This window comes from Lepidochelys kempii, chromosome 6 (genome assembly GCF_965140265.1).
Source record: "Lepidochelys kempii isolate rLepKem1 chromosome 6, rLepKem1.hap2, whole genome shotgun sequence".
Classification (NCBI taxonomy): Eukaryota; Metazoa; Chordata; order Testudines; family Cheloniidae; genus Lepidochelys; species Lepidochelys kempii.
The window spans coordinates 16,774,657-16,789,704 of record NC_133261.1 but is presented as its reverse complement, the minus strand read 5'-3'; the positions used below and the strand labels follow the sequence as shown (position 1 = coordinate 16,789,704).

General features: G+C 43.7%; 1 protein-coding gene across 2 annotated transcripts in view; it reads right to left on the bottom strand.

Moving 5' to 3' along the window:
• DAGLA (diacylglycerol lipase alpha) overlaps window positions 1-15,048 on the bottom strand; it is a 106,602-nt gene that overhangs the window by 26,418 nt on the left and 65,136 nt on the right. For both annotated transcript variants that reach the window (XM_073346943.1, XM_073346944.1), the window contains exons 8-13: window positions 10,726-10,860; window positions 8,667-8,744; window positions 6,774-6,898; window positions 5,016-5,172; window positions 4,594-4,677; window positions 4,347-4,424 (exon numbers count right to left, since the gene is read on the bottom strand). In XM_073346943.1, the coding sequence (XP_073203044.1) occupies window positions 4,347-4,424; window positions 4,594-4,677; window positions 5,016-5,172; window positions 6,774-6,898; window positions 8,667-8,744; window positions 10,726-10,860 (657 nt within the window). The remainder of the gene's footprint in view (window positions 1-4,346; window positions 4,425-4,593; window positions 4,678-5,015; window positions 5,173-6,773; window positions 6,899-8,666; window positions 8,745-10,725; window positions 10,861-15,048) is intronic.

The following is a 15,048-nucleotide window of genomic DNA, read 5'->3' as shown; positions in this document are numbered from 1 at the left end:
TGATCCACACTGCAAGAGATGATTAGTGTTTAGTGATCAGCTAACACCAACGTATGAATGTGATGGGGTATACAAACCCCACACTGGGACGGAAGGGGTTAAAGGAGTTCCTGGGCCCAGCTAACCCTGCCACTCCAACCCAAGAGTATGGAGACACAGGTTAAAAAGGGAGCAACCCAGCTCAGAAGGGAGAGGCTGGGAAGGAGTGCAGACCTACCCAGAAAGCCAAAAGGAGCTGGAGAAGCCTCCTAGAGGAGACAAGACCATATGCAGAGCCCAGCCAGGGCCAGCAGGTTTTGGTTTCCTTCTTTTTTCTTATCTGAGACCAGAAGCAGTGGTAGGAAGTGACCCAGGGAAGGTAGCTCAGAGGGCCCCCTGCTGGATGCCAAACACTGCTAACCTTCCTAGGACCCTGGGAGCCCAGTGGATTGGGCAGGCCCAGACTCCCCTACCACTGCCCCCGCAACGAGCCGATACTTACCGCTAGGCCCCTCTGCCCCCAGAGGACCCTATTACAATGAATCACCTGACTCAATCTGCCTAAAGGTGAACAATATGATAGGAAACAAGGGCTTGGATGGCCTGAAATAACTAAAACAGCTCTAAAGTAAAAAGTGAACATTGTCAAGTGTTGTCCATTAAGATATAAGGGATCCATGCACATTGCAAAAATGTGCAGCAACTTGGGTTTCTTCAAATTCTTCAAGATCAAATGTACCACTGAACTGAATGAAATTGGTAATGAAAGGGAAGAGGAGAACACTTATGAGTTTGTAAACCTACAAATGAGACATCTGTGATGCTAATATCATCAAAAAGTTGCTATCAGGATCATTTAAGTCTCTGCTCCAGGCCTTCTGACAGTTCTTCAACTTCAACCTCATTCAAGAACAGTCCCTGTTCATCTTTAACTTCAATGGGAACGTCTGAAAATCAGGTCACTTATTTAGATAACTAACATGGATTTTAGGCTCCTATCTTTGAAAATCCTGACCTGAATCCATGATGATATGTTACTACTGGGTTGAATTAGTCAGCCTTATAGATATATTCTTGATACTGATAGTCTAATACACACAGTCATTTTACTATTATGGAACCATAGTCATAGCTTCATCATTATCGTTAGAGCTGCATTTAGTTTTCCTGTTAAACTGGGATATCATTCTGTAAATTATGAAGGAATAAAAAACGGGGCCTAATTTAAAAACTGGCACATCACTGGTAGGGGGCAGAAAGGAGAATTTGGGGAGTTACAAGAAAATACTTTGTACTGTTCTGTAGTTCTAAGGAGTTAAAAATGACTCCTTTTTGAAATCTGGGGAGTCTAATATTACTTTGGATCCCTCTAGCTCAAAACCCCTTCACATTTTCCCCAGAGATAAATCTTTCTGAAAATCCATACATAGGCTCTACTGGAAGAAGAGAAGTTGTTATTAATTGTTATTAGGAACTGTTGTATCTAGCTGTTATAGTTAAAAGAGCATGCTATTTGTCATAGCCATAACTTTTAAGGCTTTTTGTTACAAGACATGGTCCCTGTCTGTCACCCTGGCTAGCTTGCTACCAGGAAAGATTCCTCTGTTACCTTATTATTTTATTTCTTCTTTAGCTATTTGGCTCTAGATATGTTCATTGCACTGGACCATGAAAGAATAACCTAAGTTTTAAGAAGACAAGATGGGTGACATAATATCTTTTATTTGACCAACTTCTGTCGGTGAGAGAGACAAGCTTTCGAGCCACACAGAGCTCTTCTATGGTTCGAAAGCTTGTCTCCATCACCAGCAGAAGTTGGTCCAATAAAAGGTATACCTCACCATCTTGTCTAATATCCTGGGATCAATATGACTACAACTAGATTGAGTTTTAAGGGCATTTTGCTCAATATAATGTAACCCTATGACTTTTTTTAAAATTATTTTTCCCATAGACTTGTGATTTTACACTACTTTTGCAATGATAACCGGCCAACCTTGAATATAGATATAGTCAAGCCCCAGCAATAGCACAGGTCATTCTTAACTAATGAAACTATGACAACAGATGTGACTCAACCACTCCCTTCCTATTGTAGTTGTAATGAATCGGTGGTGAGGTCAGTACAAACCTGTCAAGAGTTTCCAATTGTAGATCACATGATAAACTGTACATGAAACAGAACAGTGAACTGGCTCAGCAAACGGAGGTGGGTTATTCCTGTTACTTGTGTATGTGTGAAAAAGTAATCAACACAAGAAAACAAAACAACTTATGGTAAGTCCCAATACTGCCATATACTTTTGTCAAAGATACATGTGAGTATGAGTGAAGCACTTCATTTATTTTCACATTAACTTTTGATTTTTATACAATATATTAAAAATGTATCAAGAGACATACAAAATATTATCTTATTTAGTCTTTCTTGGGAGCCAATAGCTTTTAATTATCTAGTAATTCATATTAATAACAGTCAGGACCGCCAACAGAAATTCTGGGCCCCAGGCCCAGGGCCTTCCCTGAGGGGGTGGGGCCCAGGGCGGAAGTGACAAATCCGTCACTTCCAGGACTGCCCATGCTGGCCAATCACACTGGCCTGCAGGACTCGGAGCGGTCTCGTGTGCCTAGGAGCCCTGCGGCCCGTTCCCAGATGTCACCACTGCTACTGTGGCACGAGCTGGGAGCCCCTGGGCCCTTTTAAATCGCCCCCTCCACCCCCCGTCAGCAGGCCTGATAACAGTATTTTAAAATACAGTTATATATGTCTTTGCTATTTATTATTGGGGGTTATCTAAGATCTGAAAAATATAGTCAAATATATTTTATAATTATAATTTGTTTTTATAAAATAAAAAACAAACTAAACTTCTTTTAGTTATATCTGAAGTTGCGAAGCCATTAATCAAAGAATAGCAAAGAAAATTTTAATAAAAAGGCCAAACAAAAATACAAAAAGAAAAAAGCAAATGCTCTGATAAAATATGTAATAAAATCAGACATATTTATGCAAATATTCGAAAAAGATCAGTCAAGAGAAAATCTTTATCTCTAACATGGATTTTAGATTTGCACAATAGATAATAAGATACTTGTAACTTAGATTTTCATTTTATTAATGTCATTTTCATTTGGATTTACATTTTATCTTTTTTATTTCATAAAAATTGTTTACAATTATTATTATACTACGTAATTTTGAACAAAATGCATTAGTTGAACAGCAGGAGATGTTAGCGCTAGCTCCTTTTGATAAGCATAATATTTAGTAAATGAAACGAGCAGCACAGACTTTAAATTTCTGAATGCCAATTATATGATAAAAACATTACTTCATTTATTTCTGAATATTATTTTGTTATGCTGATTAATTTTTGTTACTTCGGAAGCTTAAAACACAGCATTCACATTTACAAGAGCAAGAATGCAACCTTGGTTTCAACAATATGGCCCCATTCTGAAAGCCTATCCATAGATATAATCCTTAACCAAACACAAGAGTCCCAGTGACAGTATGCATGTGAATAAGAACTACCTGCATGAGCAAGTCTTCACATTATCACAGAATATCAGGGTTAGAAGGGACCTCAGGAGGTCATCTAGTCCAACCCCCAGCTCAAAGCAGGACCAATCCCCAATTTTTGCCCCAGATCCCAAATGGCCCCCTCAAGGATTGAACTCACAACTCTGGGTTTAGCAGGCCAATGCTCAAACCACTGAGCTAACCCACCCCCCGTTCCGGATCAGGATATTAGACCACTGTCCAGCCAAGGACTTGAGCATGTGCTTAACATTAAGCATGGAATTAGTCCCTTTGACTAAGATACTCATGTATTTAAAATTAAGCACATGCTTTAAATTTAGCACTTTGCTGTCCTGGGGTCAAAGGTGTTGTCTATACTAACTAAATCGATTTAGTTACACCAGGCCAGATCTCTAATATAGACATGCTACATCAATTTTGTTACACCAGTGTAAGTTTTCTCAATAGAGATGAGGCTCTGGTGTGGGTCAGTGACCATCTGCCTTGCAACACTGAGACTGTTACACTCTGTCAGGGCTAAATTTATTTTTCTTCCGACTGAGCTTATCAGAATTTGCTGTCAGTGATTTTGTTTTCCACCTTAACAGATTCCTTTTATTAAAGTCATATTTTTATTAATTGTGTATCTTTCTTTTCTTTGATTAATGGCACAGTGACCTTAGAAGATTTTGGGGGTTTTAATAATGCCACTTGGCCATGATACAGCCAGTTTTTTAATCCAAGGCTCTCAAATAATTAATAAATCTTACAACATTTTGGGGGACAGGGGTTGGGATTACACTGTAAAATTAGAAGGCCAAAATAAGCAGCATTTTCTGAGTACCTTGTGTCCCAGCCAGGTTCCATGGTGACCTTCAACTGGGAGGCGCTCTGCATCCCCTGTCAGGTCAGTCAGGGCATCCTGGAGGGAGAGAAACCAATACAGTTCAGAGACTGAGAGAAAGAAAGACAGCAAGAGGGTGAAATGAACTCTCTGCTTGTACCGAAGGAGATTCCCAAGGACCAAGCATAAGCTGGTGCATGCTGGTGAGGGTGAACGCCAGGAGACTTCCATCACAGAGCATCCATACCTTTGGAGACAGAGTTCCTCGGATGCTGATGACCACCTTCTTCTTCTCATGGTCCACAGCCACATAGAAAGGAGTTTCATAGACCTGGGTAAAATACATTACCCTGTTAAAACCTTCAGCCCCACCTAGCTGTGATTTCCCCCCCCCCACCCCCACCCCCGCCACACACACACACACACACTTTCCCTCCCAGCTAGAGGGAAGCAGACCATCTGCATGACAGATCTCCCCTCTGGACTGTTCAAGGTCAGCAGGAACGTAAAGACTTGTATACACATGGTGCGGTCAGTCCGGAGGGGGATCTCCAGTGTCGGGGGAATGGCTTAAGAGCCTTCCAGCCATGCTAGAGAGCACATAGCTCTCATGGGGAAGTGGCTGGGGAACATGTCCGGAGCACAGCAGGTGACATAGAGTCTCCTTACCGCATCATGACAGGAGGTGTAGACAATGTCCACGGAAGTCATATTCTCATCTAGGAAGTGGCGACGGATAGCAATGGCGTTGCAGCCACAGCAGTTATCCTCCTCAATGGTGACACTAGGGGCATAGCGGGGCCGCGAGGGGCAGAGACAGCAACATCTGCAGAGAAAAAGAACTACTCTGAGGAAAAAGGAAAGGTGGGGAGAAGTGGGGCTTTGGGAAGAGGGGCGGGCAAGCAGGAGAGGCACTGAGCCGAGAAGGGAAAACAGAGGGAGATACTATGTGGGCTTGAGAGACTCTGCATGCGAGTCTCTGGCCATTGTTTTTTATGCACTGGTGCCATGAAGCTGTATCACAGCCAAGAAGGAACAGACATTTTTACCACCTAACTGTGACCTGAGTAGGTTTAGATGCCATGGCGGTAAAAATGCCCGTGCTCCCCTATGCTACAGGTGGAGCTGCACCCATGCCAAAAAATGCTCAGTTTTTCCCAGAGTAGACACACCCTCTTTTTCAGTGTCACCATGTAAAATCTTCATGAGGGGGTGCAATGTTGCTTGTGGACACCAGGAGGAGCAACAGTGCAACTAATGACCGAAGAATCAATGGTTTCAGAGTAACAGCCCTGTTAGTCTGTATCCGCAAAAAGAACAGGAGGACTTGTGGTACTTTAGAGACCAACCAATTTATTAGAGCATAAGCTTTCGTGGGCTTTCGTGCATCCAATGAAGTGGGCTGTAGCTCACGAAAGCTTATGCTCTAATAAATTGGTTAGTCTCTAAGGTGCCACAAGTACTCCTTTTCTTTTTGAAGAATCAATGTGACTGTGGGATCTTTGAACCCTGCACAACTTTGCATGCCTGGAGGGATGCTATACGTTTGTTACTGCAATCCCAAATGTCTTGTAACAGAAAAAGAGGCCATCCCTCATTCAGGTCTATGTCGGTAAAAAACAAAGCAGTTCTGGAGGCTAACCACCAAACCTAATCACCAAAAGGACTTGAAAAATGTGTTTCCCTACACCTCATGCACAAATGACTGAAAAGTGGACAGACTCTTATTAAAAACGTTCCTAAAAATCAAAACAACTTCTGGATTGAGACCGTGCCTGAAAAGCGTAGCTCCCCTCTCCCCCACAAAAAAAGAAAATAATGAGAAAGTTCCAAGCAACTGAAAATATAGAATGTTTAAAATGAAAGTGCTACCTCACTTTAACTGCAGTGCTGCTACCTGGAGGTGACCATGCTACTCCTGGAGTCAGAAATAAATGCCAGACAGCAAGGAGCACAGATCCTAGCCAAATCTCATTCACGCCAAATGTCAGCTCCTTGCATTTCTGTGCTTCCCAGAGCTGTGAGATGGCAATTCTGATTCAGTGAATATAGTCTTAATCAATTCCCCATTCTGGCTGTATGAAGCACACAGGTCTGGCAAGGTCTTTAGCATGTCAGAGAGGGCATACTGAGACACAGCCTGGATTATTTAATAGGGAGGACAGATGAGCAGTTGGGAGTAAGGGACTGAAAAGAAAGGACGGGAAGGGATAGGGAAAGTAACTGAGCAGACGAGAGGGAATGGAGCCTGAGAGAAGAAAGAAAGGAAAGAAGGAGAGGTGAGGAGAAGAGAAATGGATGGAAAGGGGAGATAGATAAAGAAAAGGAGAAAGAAGGGAAAAATGAGAAAAGGGAGAGAGGAGGCAAAATGGGGAGAGAGAGAGAGAGAAAGTGAAGGCAGATGGAGAGGCAGGGAAGGCCACTCACGAGCAGGATCTAGCCAGGCGACAGAGTCCACAGGTGGGCTTCCTCATCAGGTACATGGGCCAGCCATAGGCTGCCAGGGCAAACAGCATATAATAACAGACCTCTTTGTACCGCAGCATCTCTTGCTGAAAGAGATGAGAGATTAAGTGCCCTTCATATTCTCTTTGGTGGCGCTTGCCTCACCTAGCCTCCCTTATCCAGAGCTTTCCCCACCAAGAACTCCCTAACACGTGTTAGAGAAGTGCATCATTGTTTCCTCTTGGTGTCTGCACATTACATCAGGCCTCCCTATCCCCACCACCAGAGCAGCTACAGACCTTGGAGTACATCATCAGTTACCTTGTGGAGGGCACATTGGTTATCCTTGGCCAGATCCTCCACTGGAGTAAATCAACCAAGCTACAGCAATTAACACCAGCTGAGGCTCTCACCCATAAATGTTTAATAACATTAAGAATTAGATCTAAAGATATTCCTGCAGTACATCAGCAAACTATCAGACTTTTGCAAGGGAAGCCATCCCACAGTGGTCTTAGCTCAATTACACTGAGGAGGTCCCAGTGCCAGTCCCAATCCGCACAAAACCCAGAGTGCCCTGCACTGCCCTAATTGAGGAGAGGAGATACTAGGTTACTACTTGTCAGTAACAGGATCTCTCTAACACAGGGGTTCTCAAACTTTATTGCACCGCAACCCCCTTCTGACAATAAAAATTATTACATGACCCCAGGAGCGGAACCGAAGCCTGAGCCTGCCCAAGCCCTACTGCCCCGGGTAGGGGGCCAAAACCACAGCCTCGCCACCTGGGTGGAGGGGCCTGTAACCTGAGCCCCACTATCCATGACCGAAGCCCTCAGGTTTTGGCTTCAGCCACGGGAGGTGGGGTTTGGGCTTTGACTTCAGCACCAGGCCCCAGCAAGTCTAAACCAGCCCTGTTGACCCCATTAAAACAGGGTCCCAACCCATTTTGGGGTCCCAACCCACAGTTTGAGTACTGCTGCTCCAACATATTGTTCCCATATAGCCACAGATGGTCATGGAGATGCACAGAGATGGAATTGTAAAGCCATTTTTCAAGTCTAGGGCCATGTGCCTCAAAGCACATGTGGAACAGTGCTGACCTTGTCTATGAAAGGAGACACATAGGCAATTATCCACCTGTCTATAATGAGAGGCAGTCTGAAGACAAAGTGGAACACAGTGGAGCAGAATGGAACCACAGGTAGATTAATCACAGAATCACTTGATCAGAAAAGAAGCGGATTGGGTCATCCACCTCAACTCTTTTGCAACAATCCAGGAAGATGGTCAAAGTGTGCCCTCTCAAGGGCTGCAATGGCAACATGCCAGGAAACCAAAAGCTAAACAGAATTTGCACAAAATGGGACAGATTTCAGCTGTCTTCACCTTCATTAAAGAAATACAACCTTCAGACACTATTGGTTCCAGCATGCAATGTTCCATCTTGGTGTAGGTGGCCTTCTGCTCTGATCGAGATAGAACCCTGATCTTTGCTGACAGCACTTCTGTATGAAAGTCGTCTATTAACACCCTGCCTGTGTCACGGACTCCTCATTTGTGGCCTTGGACAAGTCAATTAATTGCTCTTTCTCCTCCGTGTGGGATAATACCACCTACTTCATAGGGACATGGTGAGGATAATGCTTTAGAAAGCTTTGAAAGACCCAAGCAAGAGCTAAGCTTTATTGTTATCATCATCTAATAGGTCTTTTTCATCTTTAATTTCCTTGATTACGTGAGACAGACAGAAATAAATGAAAGAGCAAACACCATCTAAGAGACAAAGGGAAACGAGCTATGAGAAGACAGTCAGTTTGCTGTTTGTTTTATGGCTCTGCACAGAGCAGGTGAGCTCATGGGCCGGTGACTTACCGAGTTTTTCAGATCCAGGTACTTGGTGTTCCTGGTCACTGGCATCCCAGACAGAAAGGCCAAGATGTCATTGTTTGCCTGTAAATCACACACACATATGGGTGAGTTCCCTCCATCCACAAAGAAACAATGGCTGTGCACAAGGGAAGGCAAGGTCCCATTGTTCTGTGCCAACACAACTCGCAGATGATGAGATCTTTTTTCCCTACCATCTGGTCAGTTTTCTGAGCTTATTTTTGTTCCAATTCCCACCCAGTCTGATCTCTAGTCCCCTGATTTTGAATCTCTCTTATCACTAGCATGACAGCCTTGGAAAATTGGGGTCCTGGACCACTTTGCTCCCATGGCATTTTTCTGCAGGGGTATCAATTAGCCAAGTTCACTTTCATTAACTCCCTGAGTACAGTAACTATCCCTAATATTCCTCCTGCCATTTTGGCTGGATACAGGAATCTTCTTTACACAAAAGTATAGAAGGGGGCATAATCTTGATGTACATGGTTAAATAATTATAATGTACTACCCGGGGGTGGGAAACTAAATCTGCATATATCACCCACCTAGAAAAAGAAAGGGGTTATGAGGTTTAATTCTTTAATGGAATCATAGAAATGTAGGACTGGAAGAGACCTCAACAGGTCATCTAATCCAGCCCCTTGCACTGAGGCAGGACTAAGTATTATCTAGAGTAGACCATCCCTGACAGGTGTTTGTCTAACCTGTTCTTTAAAACGATGGAGATTCCACAAGATCCCTAGGTAATTAGTTCCAGGGCTTAACTATCCTGACAGTTAGGAAGTGTTTCCTAATGTCTAACCTAAATCTTCCTTGATGCAATTTAAGCCCGTCCATTACGTCTTGTCCTATCCTCAGTGGTTAAGGAGAACAATTTTATCACCCTCCTTTTTGTAACAACCTTTTACATACTTGAAGATTGTTATTATCTCCCCCTCAGTCTTCTCATCTCCATACGAAACAAATCCAACGTTTTCAATCTTTCCTTGTAGGCCATGTTTTCTAGACCTTAAATCATTTTTGTTGCTCTCCTCTGGACTTTCTTCAATTTGTCCACAACTTTCTCAAAGTGTATAACCCAGAACTGTGTAGCCCAGTACTCCAGTCGAGCCTTATCAGTGCTGAGTAGAGTGGAAAAATTACTTCTTGTGTCTTGCTTACAACACTCCTGCTAATACGTCCCAGAACAATGTTCACTTTTTTTTGCAACAGTATTACATTGTTGGCTCACATTTAATTTGTGATCCACTATAAACCCCAGATCCTTTTCTGCAGTACTTCTTCTTAGGCAGCCATTTTCCATTTTGTATTTGTGCAATTGATTATTCCTTCTGAAGTGCAGTACTTTGCATTTGTCCTTATTGAATTTCATCCTATTTATTTCAGATCACTTCTCCAGTTCGTCAAGATCATTTTGAATTCTAATCCTATCCTCCAAAGTGCTTGCAACCCCTCCCAGCTTGGTATTGTCCACAAATTTTATTAGGGCATGTCTACACTACAGCCAAAGTCAATATAACTTACATCGCTCAGGGGTGTGAAAAATCCCCCTACAAGCAACGCAAGTTTCCCACAGACATAGCTTCCGCTTCTCACCGAGGTGGAGGAATTATGCTGACAGGAAAGCACCTCTCCCGTCGACATAGTAGTGCATCTTCACCAGATGTGCTACAGCGGTGCAGCTGCATCAGCAGAGCTGCGCTGATGTAGTGCTGTAGTGTAGATTTGCCCCAGGTTTACTTGCTATGCAATTATCCAAACAATTTATGAAGATATTGAATAGAACCAGAATCAGGACGGATCGCTGTATGGAAAGCACTTTGGGAGTCTCAGATCAAGGTGTTGCAGAAGAAGTAAGTATTTTATATTTAATTCACAACCCAATGACTGGTAACAGCCCATCATACAACCGAAATGAAGTGGGCAGAGCCTGAGGCAGGTAAAAGCAAAGGTAAAACAGGGGCCAAGTGGAAATGAGTGAGATACACGCAGTCACAGAACCCGCATTGGGACCGTGCAATCCAGACGCACTCCATGCACTCACCTCATCTAGCACTGCATTGCGCTTTGCCCTCTGCCTCTGACGCAGGAGGACCAGGCCCGCGATGATGTCAGATGGGACTATGTCAAGATCTCGGAAAAACTCAGCAAAAAGGTAGGCAATTTCAGAGTATGCATCCTGTGGAATCCAGGGAGAGGGGAGGGTTAAGGAAGAGGAGTTTGGGGGAAGGAGCAAGAGGGAAAGAGTGAGTGGGAATCAGTATGGCAGCAATGGCCTCATTCCCAGAGTGCCCTTTGAAAACATTCCCAAAAGGACCTCATGGGGAAAAGTCTCTGGTCTAATAATTATTAATATATATTATTTATATTACGGTACCATCTAAAGGCCTCAGTTGAGATTAGAGCTACACTGTGCTGGTTGTATGTAGGGACTGTCTCTTAACATTAAATCAAAATAGACAAGACAGACAAAAGGGGAAAGAAAGGAAGTATTCTTAGCCCCATTTTACAGATGAGGAACTGCGGCACAAAGAGAGTATGCTGGGAACTGAACTTTGGTCCCAGTCCAGTGCCTTAACCTCAAGGTCAGCCTTCCTTTTTAATGCTGATTTAATTTGAACAATTCATGTTAGTAAGAAAATCCCCCATATTTCCTCTACTTGTTGACCCCATCATTCTCTAGCTCAGAGTCATAGGTTGATCACCTCTAGTAAACTGAAGCCAGACAGTCTCCCAAACCCTGCTGTCCCAGCCATACTGTGAAGAATGGGGGGAGATAGCGTATTATTTTTATAACAATTATCTGATTGCCATCATGTTTGTTACATGGTTTCAATGAGTTAAGTCAATCATGGGTGGTTTTGTACATCTGCAGGAAGATAAACAATGGCTATGGATAACCCCAGTCACCCCGACTTAGGGGACAATACAGATGACAAACCCTTTAAGTCTAGCTCAGACTGTTGAGGCTCACCACCTGCAGTGACACAGGGGAAAAACGGAACAAAGGATTCTGAAACTGTTAAAAGCTGAGCCCCTGACAGACAGAGGGGGAAGAGCACTGAAAGAAAGAGAAGACTAAGCAGGAGGAGCAACATGCAGGAGGATCCTCGAGTCGCTGAAGGACACTGCTCAAGACTCAAGTGACTCTGTGCAGGACTGAGGATCTTGCAAACAGGTGCTATTTTTGCTTAGATTGGTAACTCCCGTGTAACTGTATGAGAAAAGGGGGTATGGTTTAGAAGTTCCTTTGCAAAGTCTGTGCGTTCTATGCTTTAGTGGTCACATAGTCCCCAAAGAGTTAAACTGTTAACTCAGGTACCTAGGAGGGTGGAGCTCTGGGGAGAGCATGCCTATGCTCTTGGGGAGACATGGGGGGCCAGCACTGGCCAAGGCCAGTTGGGCCGCAGGGCCCCATATCCCAAGGAGGAGTCTAAACAGGAGAGGCCAGATTAAGAGAGAGTATCTGGATGCTGCTCAGATCCAGCAGGCTTAAAAGCAATGGGATCCAGAGGTTTGGTCCAATATAGCAACCTGGTATCTAACCACAAAGGGGAGCCCAGCTAGCGCTGCAGCACATACCTAGCCATTACTTTGGCTCTTCCCCATCACTTCATCTTTCCTGGAGGTTTGTCACAGTCTTTACCCTGAACTGTCGGCCCACAACTTTCAAAGGGACCTTCACCCAGCATCTAAATTTACAACTGTGATTTTGTGTGCAATTGATCTGCATGTGTGAATGTGGTCATTAGACATGTAACTCCCTGACTGGAGAATGTGCTTGAAACCAGAGTCTGGTTTGGAGAACATGGTCTCCCTTCTCCTGTCCTACCCACTGCTTGGAAGCTCTTCTTTTCCAGAGGTAAATGCCTCCACCTCTGGCAAACTACGAAGGGCAGGCTTCTGGGGTGTGAGATTATTTCCCTCCATCTCTGGCACAGTCTGCGCTAGAGATCTCTATCATCAGTGACTGAACCAATGGGATTTCAAATACTAATGATGCACAATCTCTACACTAGCTATATTGATTTAAATGCAGTTTTAACCTGTACGAATCCTTGCATTGCACTGCAGCATTATAATCGCACTGCCTTCTGGAAACCTATCCCACAGGGCCCTGAACCAGTGGCATGCGGGAAATGCAAAAGGCCTTAAGGAGAAGAGGGGAAATTCCCATAAATCCGAGGGAACTGGTGAGATTTCCCAGACCTTTTGTCAAGATGGAGAGGCCAGCGTAAAAGTTGAGTTCTTATTCCTTGCTCAGCAAGAAAGTTTTGTGCTGGAGCTTTTCAAAAGTAGGTACAAGACCTCTGAGATGACTAGAGAGACAGTGTACATTGTTTGGGCAGGACCTGCAGTGCTCCAGACCAGCACTAATAGACTCATAGTTGCACAGGTCACTCCCCAATCCCACAATAACCATCTCTGTCCAAGTAGTTCAGGGTGATATCCACTTGGTGACACTCCACTTGTGTGTCTAGACAACAACCACAGGTTTCCACAGACTGATGGGGACAAGTTTTCCTTGAGGCCTGGGCCAGGCAGCCATGACTACAAAACTTCAGAATGAGGACAGACTTTTCTTCCCTCTCTGTGGGGAGCTGTCCCCAATCTTGCAACACTGGATCACAAAGATGGGAGCTCCTATCCCCATACAGACGAGACTAGTTTTTGCTAGAGCTGACAGAAGAACAGAACTTCCATCTCATAGAAAATTTTGATATTTTTACATTTGTTCTTACCCTGAATCAGGCCACTGAAACTTGTCACATAAAGAAAAGTACAAAAAAAAAAACCTGATTCAGAAATGTCAAAACAAAAAATGTTCACTTTCCTCAATCAGAATGTTTCATTTTGGGTTATTTAGATATTAAACTATGTCTACTTGAGCCACTACAGTGCCGCATGGGTGCTGTAGTTTGGGTGCCTCCTACCCTATGGGCTGGGCTCCCCGACTGCCGTACATCTCCAATGATGCGCCACAGTTTCCTCTCTGGCTAGCCCCTGTGATGTATCTGGGATGGGCAGGCACCAAAACTACAACTCCAGGGAGACGTCGCAGCAGCTCAGGTGGACACAACGGAAGAATGACTCAAATGAAAATGCTTAGATTCAGAGCAATCTGACCTGAAACAAAATATTTGTTTTTCCCAGCTGGATCTTCCATCCAGCAATTGACCTGTGGAAACTGGTTATGTTGGATAGTTACTGTCAGTTGGGCACCAATTTAGGGCTTGGAAGTTCCCAGGAAATGCTATGGCATTTGCAAGGCATTATACCCAGTACTGCAGGGGCATGTAATCAGGGTGGCCAATTGTGCCAGTCTATTGGGGGATTTCAAAAGTGACAAGTGCCTGATACTTTGGTGATTCTCATTAAGCCCCGTGCGGCTCGGTAACAACATCCCCAGGTTAGTTACACACTATCTAACAAAGCCTTCACTTTAATCTCTGATTTACAAATAGGACAAATAAGAGCATTCCGGTGGCCTTCTCCAGACCATCCACTATTTTACAGTGCTCTGAATCTTCTCAACCCATCTCCTCTCCAGGGTAAAGAACATAAACAGCCCCACATTTCTTTCAGTACCATTCTCTGCACCTGTCCTGTGTCTTTTTTTCTGAGATTAGGATACCAAAATTGCAAGCTGTAATTAGTGCAGATGTACTATTGATTTTGAATGCCCTCAGAGTTTTTCCATATCGTTCTCTATTCCCTTCTAATGCAGCCAAGAATCTTTTCTGATTTTTGGCCACCGCTGTACATTGATGTCTTTGCTGAACTGTCCTCAATAACTCCTAGATCTTTTCCTGAGAGGTTATAGCTAATTTAGAGCCCATCAGCGTGTACAAGTAATTTAAATTGTTCATTGCAATGTGTATTAGCTTGCCCTTATCTTTGATGACTTTCATCTGCCATCGGTAACAATTCCTTCATTCTGCCTGATCCTTCACAAGTTCCTCACAAATGCTCCATAGTTTTGACTAACCTAATTATTACTGTGTCCTCTGCAAAATTTGCCACCTTACTATTTACCTCTCCAGAAGGCCATTAATAAATACAGTGAACACCAGATCTAGTGCATGAATCTGCTCCCGCTGAAGTCAATACGAAAGCTTCTGCTGACTTCACTGGGAGCCAGGATTAAGCCATTAGGCCAGATCTGTGGGGGAACTATCTACAGCAGTGGTTTTCAACCTGTGGTCCACGGACTCCTGGGGCTCTGCAGACTATGTCTAAGCTTTCCAAAGGTGTCCACACCTCCAATCAACATTTTTTAGGGGTCCACAAATGAAAAAAGATTGAAAACCACTGATCTACATTATAAAACTTTCCACACTGAGAATTGGTCACTGTCTCCTACCTC